At 45.8% G+C, this 14,284-nt stretch overlaps 1 protein-coding gene across 2 annotated transcripts in view; it reads right to left on the bottom strand.

Annotated features, from left to right (window-relative positions):
• The window catches only part of aadac (arylacetamide deacetylase), a 56,881-nt gene that overhangs the window by 21,046 nt on the left and 21,551 nt on the right, over positions 1–14,284 (bottom strand). For both annotated transcript variants that reach the window (XM_079824125.1, XM_079824126.1), the window contains exon 3: positions 13,485–13,554. In XM_079824125.1, coding sequence (XP_079680251.1) covers positions 13,485–13,554 — 70 coding nt within the window. The remainder of the gene's footprint in view (positions 1–13,484; positions 13,555–14,284) is intronic.

Here is a 14,284-nt window from a genome sequence, read left to right on the forward strand (position 1 = left end):
CACGTGGGCAATGACAGTGAAACCTGGAGGGGCGTGATTGGGAGGAACGGCCCCCCTGATCTGAACCCGAGTGGTGTTCAGTTATTGGACTTCTGTGCTAGTTACAGTTTGTCCATAACGAACACCATGTTCAAGCATAAGGGTGTCCATCAGTGCACATGGCACCAGGACACCCTAGGTCGTAGGTCAATGATCGACTTTGTGGTCGTCTCATCTGACCTGCGGCCGTATGTCTTGGACACTCGGGTGAAGAGAGGGGCGGAGCTGTCAACTGATCACCACCTGGTGGTGAGTTGGATCCGATGGCGGGGGAGGAAGCTGGATAGACTCGGTAGACCCAAACGTACTGTGAGGGTCTGCTGGGAACGTTTGGCCGAGTCTCCTGTCAGAGAGATCTTCAACTCCTGCCTCCGGCAGAGCTTCGACCAGATCCCGAGGGAGGCTGGAGATATTGAGTCCGAGTGGACCATGTTCTCCACCTCCATTGTCAAAGCGGCTGCTCGGAGCTGTGGACGCAAGGTCTCCGGTGCCTGTCGAGGCGGCAATCCCCGAACCCGGTGGTGGACACCGGAAGTAAGGGATGCCGTCAAGCTGAAGAAGGAGTCCTATCGGGCCTGGCTGGCTTGTGGGACTCCTGAGGCAGCTGACAGGTACCGGCAGGCTAAACGGACTGCAGCCCAGGTGGTTGTGGAGGCAAAAACTCAGGCCTGGGAGGAGTTCGGTGAGGCCATGGAAAAGGACTATCGGCTGGCCTCGAAGAGATTCTGGCAAACCGTCCGGCGCCTCAGGAGGGGGAAGCAGTGCCCTACCAACGCTGTTTACAGTGGCGATGGGCGGCTGTTGACCTCAACTGGGGATGTTGTCGGACGGTGGAAGGAATACATCGAGGATCTCCTCAATCCCGCCGTCACGTCTTCCATTGGGGAAGCAGAGGCTGGGGGCTCAGAGGAGGACTCGTCCATCACCCAAGCTGAAGTCACCGAGGTGGTCAAGAAACTCCTCGGTGGCAAGGCACCGGGGGTGGATGAGATCCGCCCTGAGTACCTCAAGTCTCTGGATGTTGTGGGGCTGTCTTGGCTGACACGCCTCTGCAGCATCGCGTGGCGGTCGGGGACAGTGCCTCTGGGATGGCAGACCGGGGTGGTGGTCCCTCTTTTTAAGAAGGGGGACCGGAGGGTGTGTTCCAACTACAGGGGGATCACACTTCTCAGCCTCCCCGGGGAAGTCTATGCCAGGGTACTGGAGAGGAGAATTCGGCCGATAGTGGAACCTCGGATTCAGGAGGAACAGTGTGGTTTTCGTCCTGGTCGTGGAACACTGGACCAGCTCTATACCCTCTACAGGGTGCTGGAGGGTTCATGGGAGTTTGCCCAACCAGTCCACATTTGTTTTGTGGATTTGGAGAAGGCATTCGACTGTGTCCCTCGCGGCGTCCTGTGGAGGGTGCTGAGGGAATATGGGGTCCGGGGTCCTTTGCTGAGGGCTGTCTGGTCCCTGTATGACCGAAGCAGGAGTTTGGTCCGCATTGCCGGCAGTAAGTCAGACTTGTTCCCGGTGCATGTTGGACTCCGGCAGGGCTGCCCTTTGTCGCCGGTTCTGTTCATAATTTTTATGGACAGAATTTCTAGGCGCAGCCAAGGGCCGGAGGGTGTCAGGTTTGGGGACCACACGGTTTCGTCTCTGCTCTTTGCGGATGACGTTGTCGTGTTGGCCCCTTCTAACCAGGACCTTCAGCATGCACTGGGACGGTTTGCAGCCGAGTGTGAAGCGGCTGGGATGGGGATCAGCACCTCCAAATCCGAGGCCATGGTCCTCAGTCGGAAAAGGGTGGCTTGCCCACTTCAGGTTGGTGGAGAGTTCCTGCCCCAAGTGGAGGAGTTCAAGTATCTAGGGGTCTTGTTCACGAGTGAGGGGAGGATGGAACGGGAGATTGACAGACGGATCGGTGCAGCTTCTGCAGTAATGCGGTCGATGTACCGGTCTGTCGTGGTGAAGAAAGAGCTAAGCCGTAAGGCGAAGCTCTCAATTTACCGGTCAATCTACGTTCCTACTCTCACCTATGGTCATGAGCTTTGGGTCATGACCGAAAGGACAAGATCCCGGATACAGGCGGCCGAAATGAGCTTTCTCCGCAGGGTGGCTGGGCGCTCCCTTAGAGATAGGGTGAGAAGCTCAGTCACTCGGGAGGAACTCGGAGTAGAGCCGTTGCTCCTCCACATCGAGAGGGGACAGCTGAGGTGGCTCGGGCATCTGTTCCGGATGCCTCCTGAACGCCTTCCCGGGAAGGTGTTTCGGGCATGTCCAACCGGGAGGAGGCCCCGGGGAAGACCGAGGACACGCTGGAGGGACTATGTCTCCCGGCTGGCCTTGGAACGCCTCGGTGTCCCCCCGGAAGAGCTAGAGGAAGTGTCTAGGGAGAGGGAAGTCTGGGCATCTCTGCTTAGACTGCTGCCCCCTGCGACCCGGCCCCGGATAAGCGGAAGAAGATGGATGGATGGATGGACTTATTTTAAATGTGATTGTGGTTCAATACAGATAATTCTGATGCTGAGGGAACTCAGAGAAGTGAGAAAAAGAAAGCGACAGGGACAGAGACATTGATCTTCAGGGAGACAACAGCAGCCAGGCAGAAGGAGCCACAGGCAATTCGTGTAGATGAGGAGACTGATAAGTTTGATTATTTTGCTTATCCTCAGTCAAAGGATATTTACATGTTTTTCAGTTATCATCCTCAACAGCCACCGAAACATCACATAGCAAAAGTTTATCACAGAAAAGATCCAACCAACCGCAAGTGGTTGACATAAAATAAAAAAAAATAAAAAAGTCTCGGTTACGTATATAACCTTAATTCCCTGAATAGGGAACGAGACGCTGCCTCACCGCTGTGGGAAAGCCTCTGCGTGATTGCGTCATGAAGCACGTATTTAATCAGTCCAATGGAGTGACAGAACGTCATAGGCGGGTGACGTCATCCACTAGGAAATTATAAAGCACACCTGCACCAAACACAGTCAGGCTGAAGCAAGACGATCACGGGCATGCAGGGAGTATGGCCGAGTGACACAGCGTCTCATTCCCCATTTAGGGGACCAAGGTTACATATGTAACTGAGATGTTCCCTTTAAAGGGAACTCGCGCTGCGTCACCGCTGTGGGAGCGTTATCCCTACGTCCCCATAGGCGCCAGATGTCCGTCTGTGTGTCATTGTCTATGGAACGAGCACCCGTGCCCCCAGAGTAGAGTTGAGGTCAAGTTCGTAGAACCTCACAAATGTATGTGGCAGGACCACTCTGCTGCCTCACAAACTTCTTGCAGGGATGCCCCTGATAGTAGCGCTTTTGAAGCAGCCATACTCCTTGTAGAGTGGGCCCGTACAGCCAAAGGTGAAGTCTGACCGGCCGCCTCATAAGCCAGTGAGATGGCCTCGACCACCCACTTGCTCATTCTCTGCTTGGATGCTGGGGGGCTCGGAACATATGAACACCCGTTCAGTCTTTCTCCACAGGGAAGCTCTGTGGACATAAGCATCTACATTTACATTTTACATTTAGTCATTTAGCAGACGCTTTTATCCAAAGCGACTTACAAATGAGAGCAATAGAAGCAACTACAACAGTCAGAGGCTACAGTATGCAAGTGCTGTAACAAGTCTCAGTTAATCTAACACAGAACACATAGGATTTTTTTTTTTTTTTAATAAATTAGACAGACAGAAAAATTAATAGAATGTTAAGTGCTATTCTTGATTGGTCAGGTGCTGCTGGAAGAGATGCGTCTTAAGATGTTTTTTGAAAATGGCTACAGACTCGGCTGCTCGAATTGAGATAGGCAGGTCATTCCACCAGGTGGGGGCAGTCCATCTAGAGCCCGATCCGGGCAAAGCAGATTAAGGGCGTTTTCACACCTGAAAGTCCGCACCAAGGTCTGAACCGAAGTTCATGTTTTGATACTTTTTATACATTCGGTAAGTTTTGGTTTGGTTTCACATTGCAATTATGCGAGGGGACTAAAGAACTTTACATGACACACTTGCGTCCTGGCATCATCATCTATGTGGGCGGCATCTGGACACTGATTGGTTTGTAAACGGACGTGCGTCTGACGTCAGCGTCTTTGACAAGAATGAATGAACGGACGCATATCGTTGCCACTACTGAACACTGCGCATTGCTGGACTAATTTTTATTTGTTACGTTTAAAAGTGGACATTTCAAGCTTTATATTTACATACTTTACATGTTTGTGAGACAACTAGCCTGCTGAGTTTCGGTTTATTTGAGACCCGCTCCAGTTCATGTGCAAAGCATGTGATCGCTCCCGCGATTATTGTCTGCTATAGACTATTTGCTTCTTATTTATTAAATCCAGGCTATTATCTGATTAAAAGTTAATTACAATTAAGATACAATTTATACAAAACGAAATTCCCATTAATTTAATGCTTTCTAAGCAAAATCATACAAAATTTCATTCAAAATTATTTCTGACTTTCTGTCTTCTGACACATTGCGCATATTTTCACTTTTCATAATCAATGAGGCCTAGATTGAATTTAAAAATAACATTATAATATTAAAAATAAACAGGAACTTCCTGTAAATGCTCTGAAAGTCCGAACCATACAGAAAATGCTTTCACACTAGAAACGAACCGAACCTTTGTTCAGTTTGATCCGGACCGAGACTACCTCTTTTTGTCGGACCAAATTTCATCTGTTTGGTCCGGCCCGTGGTACGGGGGAGGTTTCACATCTGTAATTTTGATTCGAACCAAACTGAAAAGTCTGAAAATCCGGACCAAACAAGGTAGGTGTGAAAACGCCCTAAGTCTTTCCTGGTCTGACACCTGGAAGGGAGGGGGACAAAAGGCCTGCAGTATGACTGGTCTTACAGTATTAGTATGGACCTTAGGAATATAGCCCGGCCTAGAGTGTAGTAAGGCCTTAACCATACCAGGGGCAAATTCCAAGTACGAGGGTGCCACTGACAATGCTTGTAATGCCTCATATTCTCTTTAGAGACCAAATAGGAAGCAGAAGGACTGTTTTTAACGTGAGAAACTTCTCAGGAACTTCTTTGATCTGGCACCCTAGTGCGAACCGCAGGTCTTAACCTCAAAGTGCCATGAAGGAAACAAGTAATTAGAGGGTGTCGCCCCAAAGATACACCAACCAAAGGAGTGTGGTAAGCAGCTAAGGCCGCAGGAAGTCCAGCACTGCACCCACTGGGCAGTTAACTGGGTCCCACTGGCAATCTCCGCACCATGAAGTGAAGAGTTTCCACTTCAAGGCATACATTTTCCTCGTGGAGGGAGCTCTAGAGTGTAGAATGGTCTCCACAAACTCAGTTGAGAGACCTGAACTTATGAGCTGGGCCCCCTCAGAGGCCAAGCCCACAATTTCCACAACTCCGGGCAAGGGTGCAAGATTGCCCCTCTTGCCTGAGAGAGTAGGTCCCTCCTGATCGGAATCTCCATCGGAGAGCCGTCGAGGAGAGACACTATGTCCGAGAACCATACTCGGCCCGGCCAGAACGGGGCAACTAGCAACAGACTGGCCCTGTCCCGATTAGGGTTGGGTATCGTTTGGGTTTTTTTCGATTCCGGTGCCAAACCGATACTTTTAAAACGGTTCCGGTGCCTAAACGGTGCCTGAACCGATACTTAAAAAAAAAAAAGGCCACAAAACGAGGTGGACGACATTAAATGGCTTTTTATTTATTTATTTTTTATTTAAATTGAACCATTTATTAAAAGTTTAATGTATACTTAAATGTATGAATATAAATAAATACAAAACACAATTTACTTATTTACAAATTATAATTTACTTATTTACAAATTCACAGTAAAACCTAAGCCACCTAACCCAACTACAACAAGCCTAATATAACTCTAAATAAAAGTTACAGTAATAACAGCAGTCGTCTGTGTTCTTGCTCTGCTACAAACCAGCTTCGAGCTTCAGCTTTATTTTGAAATATGATCATATTCTCTGGCTAAATATTTTAGAACGCATCGCCTTAATGTTTCCATGGCGACGAGTCATGTTTCTCACATGACACACAGCAGCCGCAATAGCGCTGACAGCTCAGCTGTATCGGGTTTATTTAGCTTTTTCTTTTTATTCAAAATATTCACAAACTTCTTAACTGTGTCACGAACTATCTGATGTTCAAATGTGTGAGTGAATGTGTGTTAGTTGATCTATAAAGCGCAATGGGCGGCGCCATGTTAGTTTATGCCTCAGAATCGGATCTATCGGATTTACAACACTTGAGTTAATTCTCGTCTCACGAAATACATGAAAGTAAGTGACCAGTGAACTGGAAGAAGAATAGAGTAAACAATATAGTTACTATATAATGTGCATGTATGTATCTGATGTGAATAAAACATGTAACGTTAGTCAAATTATAACCGCCTGAAAGGATTGTCATTGCCGCTTTCATAGACATCAGTGGGTGTTTTGTTGCTAGTAGCCTACTTATGAGCATTTAAATGTCTGAAACCTGGAATAAACATGATGTGGTTGAAAACACTGAATAGTTGTCATGAGTTGTGATGTGACGAGCGCTGAGCGTCTGTCTCTGGCTCAGCCAAAGCGCGAAAGCACGTTTGAATTTTGGCACCGAAATGAGGAACCGAAATCAGCGTTCTGATTCGGTCCGGTACATACCGGTTATATAATTACCGGTGCCATATTGGAACCGGATTTCGGTACCCAACCCTAGTCCCGATGCACTCTCTCTAGAACTCCCGGAAGCAGAGCAATCAGGGGACATGCGTACAGGAGCAGCCTCTGCCACTCCTGTACCATGGCGTCCAGTCCCAAGGGAGCTGGAGGCGTTAGGGAGAACCACAGACAAGTGAGAAGTCTTTGATGACACGAACAGGTCTACTTCCACTCTGCCGAAGTTCTCCCAAAGGAACTCCACTCCCTTGGTGTGGAGTCACCATTCCCTGGGCCTCAGCCCCTGCCTCGACAAGATGTCTGCTTCCAAATTGAAGTACCCTGTGATGTATCTGCCCTGATGGAACGCAGTTTCCCTTGGGCCCACAGGAGGACCTGGCAAGCCAGCTTGTATAACGGGCGCAATCTCAAACCCCCTGATGGTTTATGTAGGAGACCACAAATGTGTTGTCTAGCACATGATGGCCCCTGAGGTCTGGCAGGAAGTGCCTCAGATTCTGAAACACAGCCATCATCTCCAAGCAATTTATGTGCCAGGAACGATGTTGGTCCTGCCATTGGACCTGGGCCAAGCAACCACTCAGCCTTAACACATTTATCAGAGACTTTGAGGGAGTGAAAGTAGCAGCTGATGAGTTTGAGGATTGGGCCAATCAAAATCTGCAAGAGGGTGACAGCATTGAGATAGTTCAGACTGCAACTCTAAAGAAATGGGTTTGAAAAAAGAAAATCAATGTACACAATGTTATTCTGCACACTGTGGCAGGAAGCATACATAGAAGGTTTTCAGCAAATGCAGAACTTTTCTCAGATTTTGCTTGTCTTGACCCTAAAACCTTTGGTAAAATTAAGGCAAATGGGATCCCTAGCTCAGCTCTCCAAGAAATCAGCAAGTGTCTGCTTAAATTTGATGATAGAGCCATTGTTGGCACATTACATGCTGAGCTGCCTGGCTGGAGAAGTCCCCTCTGGAGGGCTACTTTGTAAGGACAAGTAGTGAGATGCTGGTAGGAGGTGAGGAGGATACAGGTGGACCATTGTATATGGAAGCAGAGGTAGAGCTGGAGAACAGGACCTGTTCCTGCTGCAAAAACTGTGCCTTTTTTGTGCATCTCATCCTCTCACAGTACAACCTTCTCATTGATGCCTACCATGTAATTGGTTTGGCATTTAAGTTTCTGTTGACAATTTCAATCACTCAGATTACTTGTGAGAGAAGCTTCTCAACACTGAAATTTGTTAAGAACAGGCTAAGAAGCTCAATGTCTCAGGAGGCATCCATGCTACTGGGCACAGAAAAGAAAATCCTCTTGTCTGTAGACAATGAGACAGTTCTTTCTTTCTTTCTTTCTTTCAAGATGCATATTCATTTTCCACTTAGTTATTGATGACTGCTTAGCAATTTTCAATTTGGAATGCAAATTTTCCCCCCATAATGCTACTATTGTATGTTTTGTAGCAGTGCAAAAATTATACTTCTTACTGCAATACTTAATTTTTGTTTGAATGCAAACCATGGGGTTGGTCTCAGGAATCAGAGACAGATTCAAGTGCGAGTGAAGAATTAGGAATGTTTATTAGAAGATGAACCTCAGGAAACCTCAGCTGTGTCGTTAAAGTGTTTGATAGATATGACCACCAACACTAAGTCAAAGATCTTGAAAGACAAAGAAGAGGCACCATTCACACCAGAAGGGGAACACATATCATCACAGGACAAACAAGTGTTCCAAACTACAGAAAATACCTCAGGATCAGCGGAAACAAGGCTGCTCTATGTAGCTTTGTCAGCACCTTCATCGCCAGTACTGGGCCAACTAGAATTTCTTCAGGGAACACCATCATCTTGGCAGGTGGCTTTTTAAATGGTCAGGAGGTTAAGAAGGTTAGCAAATCAGGCATTGACTGCTTGAAAGATCTTTACAGTGACCAGGAGGAGGCTGACACGAGGCTGGTGTTACATGCAATACACCTTGCACAGTCACATTCTCGTCTAATTGTCAAATGTGATGATACAGATGTACTAGTTTTGCTTCTGTACTATTCAAGCAAAGGAATGTTTGGATCCTCAGCACTGTTTTTGCACTCTGGACATGGCCTTAAGGAAAGATTCGTCCCTATCTGTTCGATCGCTCAGAAGCTTGGAGCAGTGCTTTGTGAGTGTTTACCTGCATGCCACGCCCTCACGGGTTGTGACACCACAAGCAGTTTGTACAGAATTGGGAAGGCCACTGCCCTCACAAGACTGAAGACCCATCTTTGTGAGTTACAGGAAATGACCAAATTTGGACTCTCTAGCCTGGAAGAGGCTTTGCCTGTGGCAAGAAGGTATGCGCTCCTCCTGTATGGCCAAAAGAAAAAGGTGGATGGGCATCCTTGCACTAACCTGGATGAGCTGAGGTACACACTAGCATCTACCACAGATTTGTCAGCTGCAAATCTACCCCCAACAGAAGATGCCTTCCAGCAACAAGCTGAGAGCCTTGTACCAAACGGCAGTGTGGCGTCACAGCCACCTGGCCAAAACTCTTCTCTGGAACCCAGTTGGTAGAGGATGGAGGCTCAGAGAAGATGGGTGCATTGAACCTGTGATGTTCCAGAAGGCACCAGCACCTAAAGAAGTTAGAGACATCACCTACCTCTAATGTAAAGACGGAAACGGCAACGATGCCACCAAATGCCAGTGTCTTTCAGTGGGCTTGACCTGCACAGAGTTTTGCTCTTGCCCTTTCCCAGACTGTCCAAATATGACCCACTTTGTCACTGATGACAATGTGGATGAGTGACAGTGGTGTGTTGCAGTTGCAACATCATGGTGGGCTGACCTCAGAATGGCTACCAAAAGCAGTTCATGTTCCAAATGGTTGCTGATAGAAAAATATAGATAGCCTTTTATTTGATTTAAGACAGTAATTTAATTTGTATTGTGTGAAGTTAAGTTATAGTTTTATTAAAAGGCCGTACATGGCATTTCTGACTCCCTTTAGGACCGTATTTTTTTATAGTGATAACCTTTGGATTGTGTTATTTATGTTTGACGCATTTTAGGTTATGTTGCTAAAAGTTTATGTTCTTTTTTGTGCTGCAAAATCCTAACTAAACTAAAGTAAACTTAACTAAACTGAATGAGGCACCTGTCATGTTCCAACACCTGATGGACTGAATCCTGCATGAGTACCGTGAGTGGTGTATTGCGGTTCGGTATGAATATTGTTACACGCCTATGAAGTGATATATAGCACACACTGCTGCATTTGCACATGCAATTGAAGAGTGCATGCCGCGAACACAGTATAATATCTGACAGGATAGGAAAGTTTAACAAGTTACGAAAAATAACTTTAGAATAATGACACTGACACATAACTTGACAAAGTCACATCTGAGCACAGATACTGAATTAAACAATGCATTTTTCTCAGGCACTCTTTACTTAAATTCCGTCTGACAGAAGTGTCAAGAGCTTTTACACGTCTTTCAAAATAAAATTCTTGCATCAGAAAAACATAGAATTACGTTTGTTGTTTCTTTTACGTCCTGCAATCCACTCATAACGGTCTTACGACCCACCAGTTGAGAAACACTGATACACTCCCTAAGCAGATATCTTCCAACAGAAGGTGAAGTTACCCAAGCTTCTATGGTAAATAACAAGGCAAGTCCCGGCCTTTACAACCTTCCTCCCCCTCCCTTGGAACTGAGAAAAGTCTTTAGGGCAGGGGTCGACAAGTAAATTTGGCATTGGGCCAAAAACTATAATTTACCACTAAATGGCGGGCAAGAACATAGTCAAGGGATAATTTAAGAAATTAATTGATGAAAAATGCAACTAGAATTGCCTGTTGACATACTGTTAGTGTCTTTTGTAACTGGTAGTGAGCTGTTACTCTGTTAAAAAAATTGGACAAATGAATAAAGCAGTAGTGACACATAACCTAAGTATCTTCATTCACCAACTTGCCACACACACCACCTTGCTAAAACACATATGTGGGAGATGCGGAATGTATAAAAATAACTCAAAAAATAAAAGAGTACTTGAATAAGCCCATTAATGGCATGTTTGAGTCATGCTCTTAACGAACTATGTTTTATTTCCTCTTTCCATATTGTGAATAATAAATGTATTTTAATTAGCTTGTTACACAATGGAGCCTAACTTATTGTAATAATTACTTGAAGTAGCCTGCTTTTAAACTCAGAATTATAACAAATAAAAGTATGACAAATAAAAGGTATTGGACATATAACAGTGATCTGATGCCAGTAGTTTGCGAGTCACCAATAGTAGTTCTCTCTTGAGTCACAAGGTCGGTTAATGGTTTCAACAGTTCTCGAGTCACCAGTACACTGAATTGAGAAAAATGTCCGTGAAGAACCAATGACCTGCTGATGTGAGCATCTGCGTCGTGTGAGTTGATTAAAACTACACTGTAAAAAATTTCAAGGAATTTACAGTATTAAAGGGTATTATTTTACAATAAATTACTGTAGTACTGTAGAAATTTTAAGTGAAATTAATGCATGCTCAGCCTCCCCGGGAAAGTCTATGCCAGGGTACTGGAGAGGAGAATTCGGCCGATAGTGGAACCTCGGATTCAGGAGGAACAGTGTGGTTTTCGTCCCGGTCGTGGAACACTGGACCAGCTCTATACCCTTTCCAGGGTGCTGGGGGGTTCATGGGAGTTTGCCCAAAGGCGAGAATGCATTCGACTGTGTTCCTCGTGGCATCCTGTGGAGGGTGCTCTGGGAATATGGGGTCGGCGGCCCCCTGCTTAGGGCTATTCGGTCCCTGTACGACCAGAGCAGGAGCTTGGTCCGCATTGCCGGCAGGAAGTCAGACTTGTTCCCGGGGGAAGTTGGACTCCGGCAGGGCTGCCCTTTGTCACCGGTTCTGTTCATAATTTTTATGGACAAAATTTCTAGGCGCAGCCAGGGGCCGGAGAGTGTCCGGTTTGAGGACCACGCGATTTCGCCACTGCTTTTGCGGATGATGTTGTTGTGTTGCCCTCCTCGAGCCAGGACCTTCAGTGTGCACTGGGACGGTTTGCGGCCGAGTGTGAAGCGGATGGGATGAGGATCAGCACCTCCAAGTCCGAGGCCATGGTTCTCAGTCGGAAAAGGGTGGCTTGCCCGCTTCAGGTGGGTGGAGAGTTCATGGAGGAGTTCAGGTATCTTGGGGTCTTGTTCACGAGTGAGGGGAGGATGGAACGGGAGATTGACAGACGGATCGGTGCAGCTTCTGCAGTAATGCAGTCGATGTACCAGTCTGTCGTGGTGAAGAAGGAGCTGAGCTGTAAGGCAAAGCTCTCGATTTACCGGTCAATCTACTTTCCTACTCTCACCTATGGTCATGAGCTGTGGGATACAGGCGGCCGAAATGAGCTCCCTTAGAGATAGGGTGAGAAGCTCAGTCACTCGGGAGGAGCTCAGAGTAGAACCATTGCTCCTCCACATCGAGAGGAGCCAGCTGAGGTGGCTCGGGCATCTATTTCGGATGCCTCCTGGACGCCTTCCCAGGGAGGTGTTCCAGGCACGTCCCACCGAGAGGAGGCCCCGGGGAAGACCTAGGACACGCTGGAGGGACTATGTCTCCCGGCTGGCCTGGGAACGCCTCGGGGTTCCCCCGGAAGAGCTGGAGGAAGTGGCTAGGGAGAGGGAAGTCTGGGCGTCTCTGCTTAGATTGTTGCCCCCGCGACCCGGCCCCGGATAAGCGGAAGATGATGGATGGATGGATGGATTCATGCATGCTGGGTAATTTTCTTACGAATTACTGTTAATCAACAGGAAAATTATGCTGATATCAGTAATTTACTGCTCTTTTTTTACTGAGAATTCACATAATAAAGTTGTCTTTAACCATGCCACTGAAAGAAATGATATCATTTAGTAGTGTAATTGTTTCAGTGTTGCATTTGCTTGGGATCTTGGACCTTGTATATTCATATTCAAATTTCTGAGCTAGCCAAGTTAGAAGTGTGACAAATGAAAATATTTGTTAAAACGTTGACAAGCTAGAATATGGCTGATTATAAGTTAGTCAAACAATACAATTATTATCGTTATTTCAGCATAAACAATTACCAATATCGTATTTCAAATTCATAATTGTTTGTAGATGGTCATTTCACAATAGTAAAGCAGCTGCTGAGACTTTTCTTGCAACACAAAATTATTTTTTCTTCCATCACCTAATGATGCACAGACATCAATACTCAACATACAAAACACAACAATGGTGACACTCCAAAAAAATAAAATAATAATAATAATGATAACGATAAATTCTGAACATTACAAATCAAACAAACTGCTTTAAGTGAACCAAGAATCAAGAAACTCCACAGCATGATCTATTCATGCCGCACTGCATGCTGGGTACATTCATAGTACATATGCATTATAGAAATACAGTCTGATATTCCAAGAGTGCAGTTAGAGAATTACTGTGAAAGTCATGCAATTATTAACCTGGAGTATACTGTCATTTCACACTAAATTTTAACCAGTTTGCAGAAAAGTATCGGACTTCCCATCATACATGATGGTTTCAACTGATGTTGCTGAAAATAACCCTTTTTTGCCACTGATAGTAAAATGCAAAACACATTTTTGCATATTTTTGTGTAGTATACAGATAAAGCTCCTAACAGGACCTGCTTAAAATGATTTTTTTTTTTTTTTGAGAATTCTATCACAAATTATTACCATTTTATTACAAATCGGGTTACAGATGATATTTATTGAGTTGACAATGTAATGGCTGTAATAAACAACATTAGATACTTACTCTACAGATACAATAACTGCATTGAGCTCTGTAACCATGTGCCTGGCTAGGAGATCGTATGGGCCCATACCTAAGGCGATAAAGAAAAAAATCATTTTGACTTTCATTTCATTGAGCCTCTATGAATCAGTACCCAGGGATTACTGTATTGATTCTGGCTGAAAACTTAGGCTAGGACATATTCCTTTATCCATCACTTTATTTTAATCCGTGAGACCAATAGCATTTTAAAGGTCCCGTTCTTCGTGATCCCATTTTTCAAACTTTAGTTAGTGTGTAATGTTGCTGTTAGAGCATATATAATACCTGTAAAATTATAAAGCTCAAAGTTCAATGCCAAGCGAGATATTTTATTTAACAGAAGTTCCCTTTCAAAGCCTACAGCGAACGGCAGGTTGGGACTACATCTCTGTACATCCTGCTTTAATTACGTCAGTAGAGCAGTTTGTCGACTAACCTCCGCCCACAAGAGTACACGAAAAAGGGGGCGTGGTCTTGTTGCTCCCGTGTGGATAAGAGGAAGTGTTGCGTTCGTTGCGTTTGTATATAGTTTGTTTGTCGCCATGTCGTCGAGACGCTGTTATTTTCATCCCGGAGTCAAGTCACCTTTGTTTGGCTTTCCCAGGGACGCTGTACTTAGAGATCATTGAGCGCATGCATCCCTGTTATGGTGAGAGGCGTGACCTTTCCGGTAACGTGCGCTCTGCGTGCGCTAAGCTGCTGTCGAATCACAACACGGGAACCGCTGGCACAATCAGAACTCGTTACGTGTTTCTGAAGGAGGGACTTCATAGAACAGG

This window comes from Gobio gobio (genome assembly GCF_949357685.1).
Source record: "Gobio gobio genome assembly, chromosome: 8".
Taxonomy (NCBI): domain Eukaryota; kingdom Metazoa; phylum Chordata; class Actinopteri; order Cypriniformes; family Gobionidae; genus Gobio; species Gobio gobio.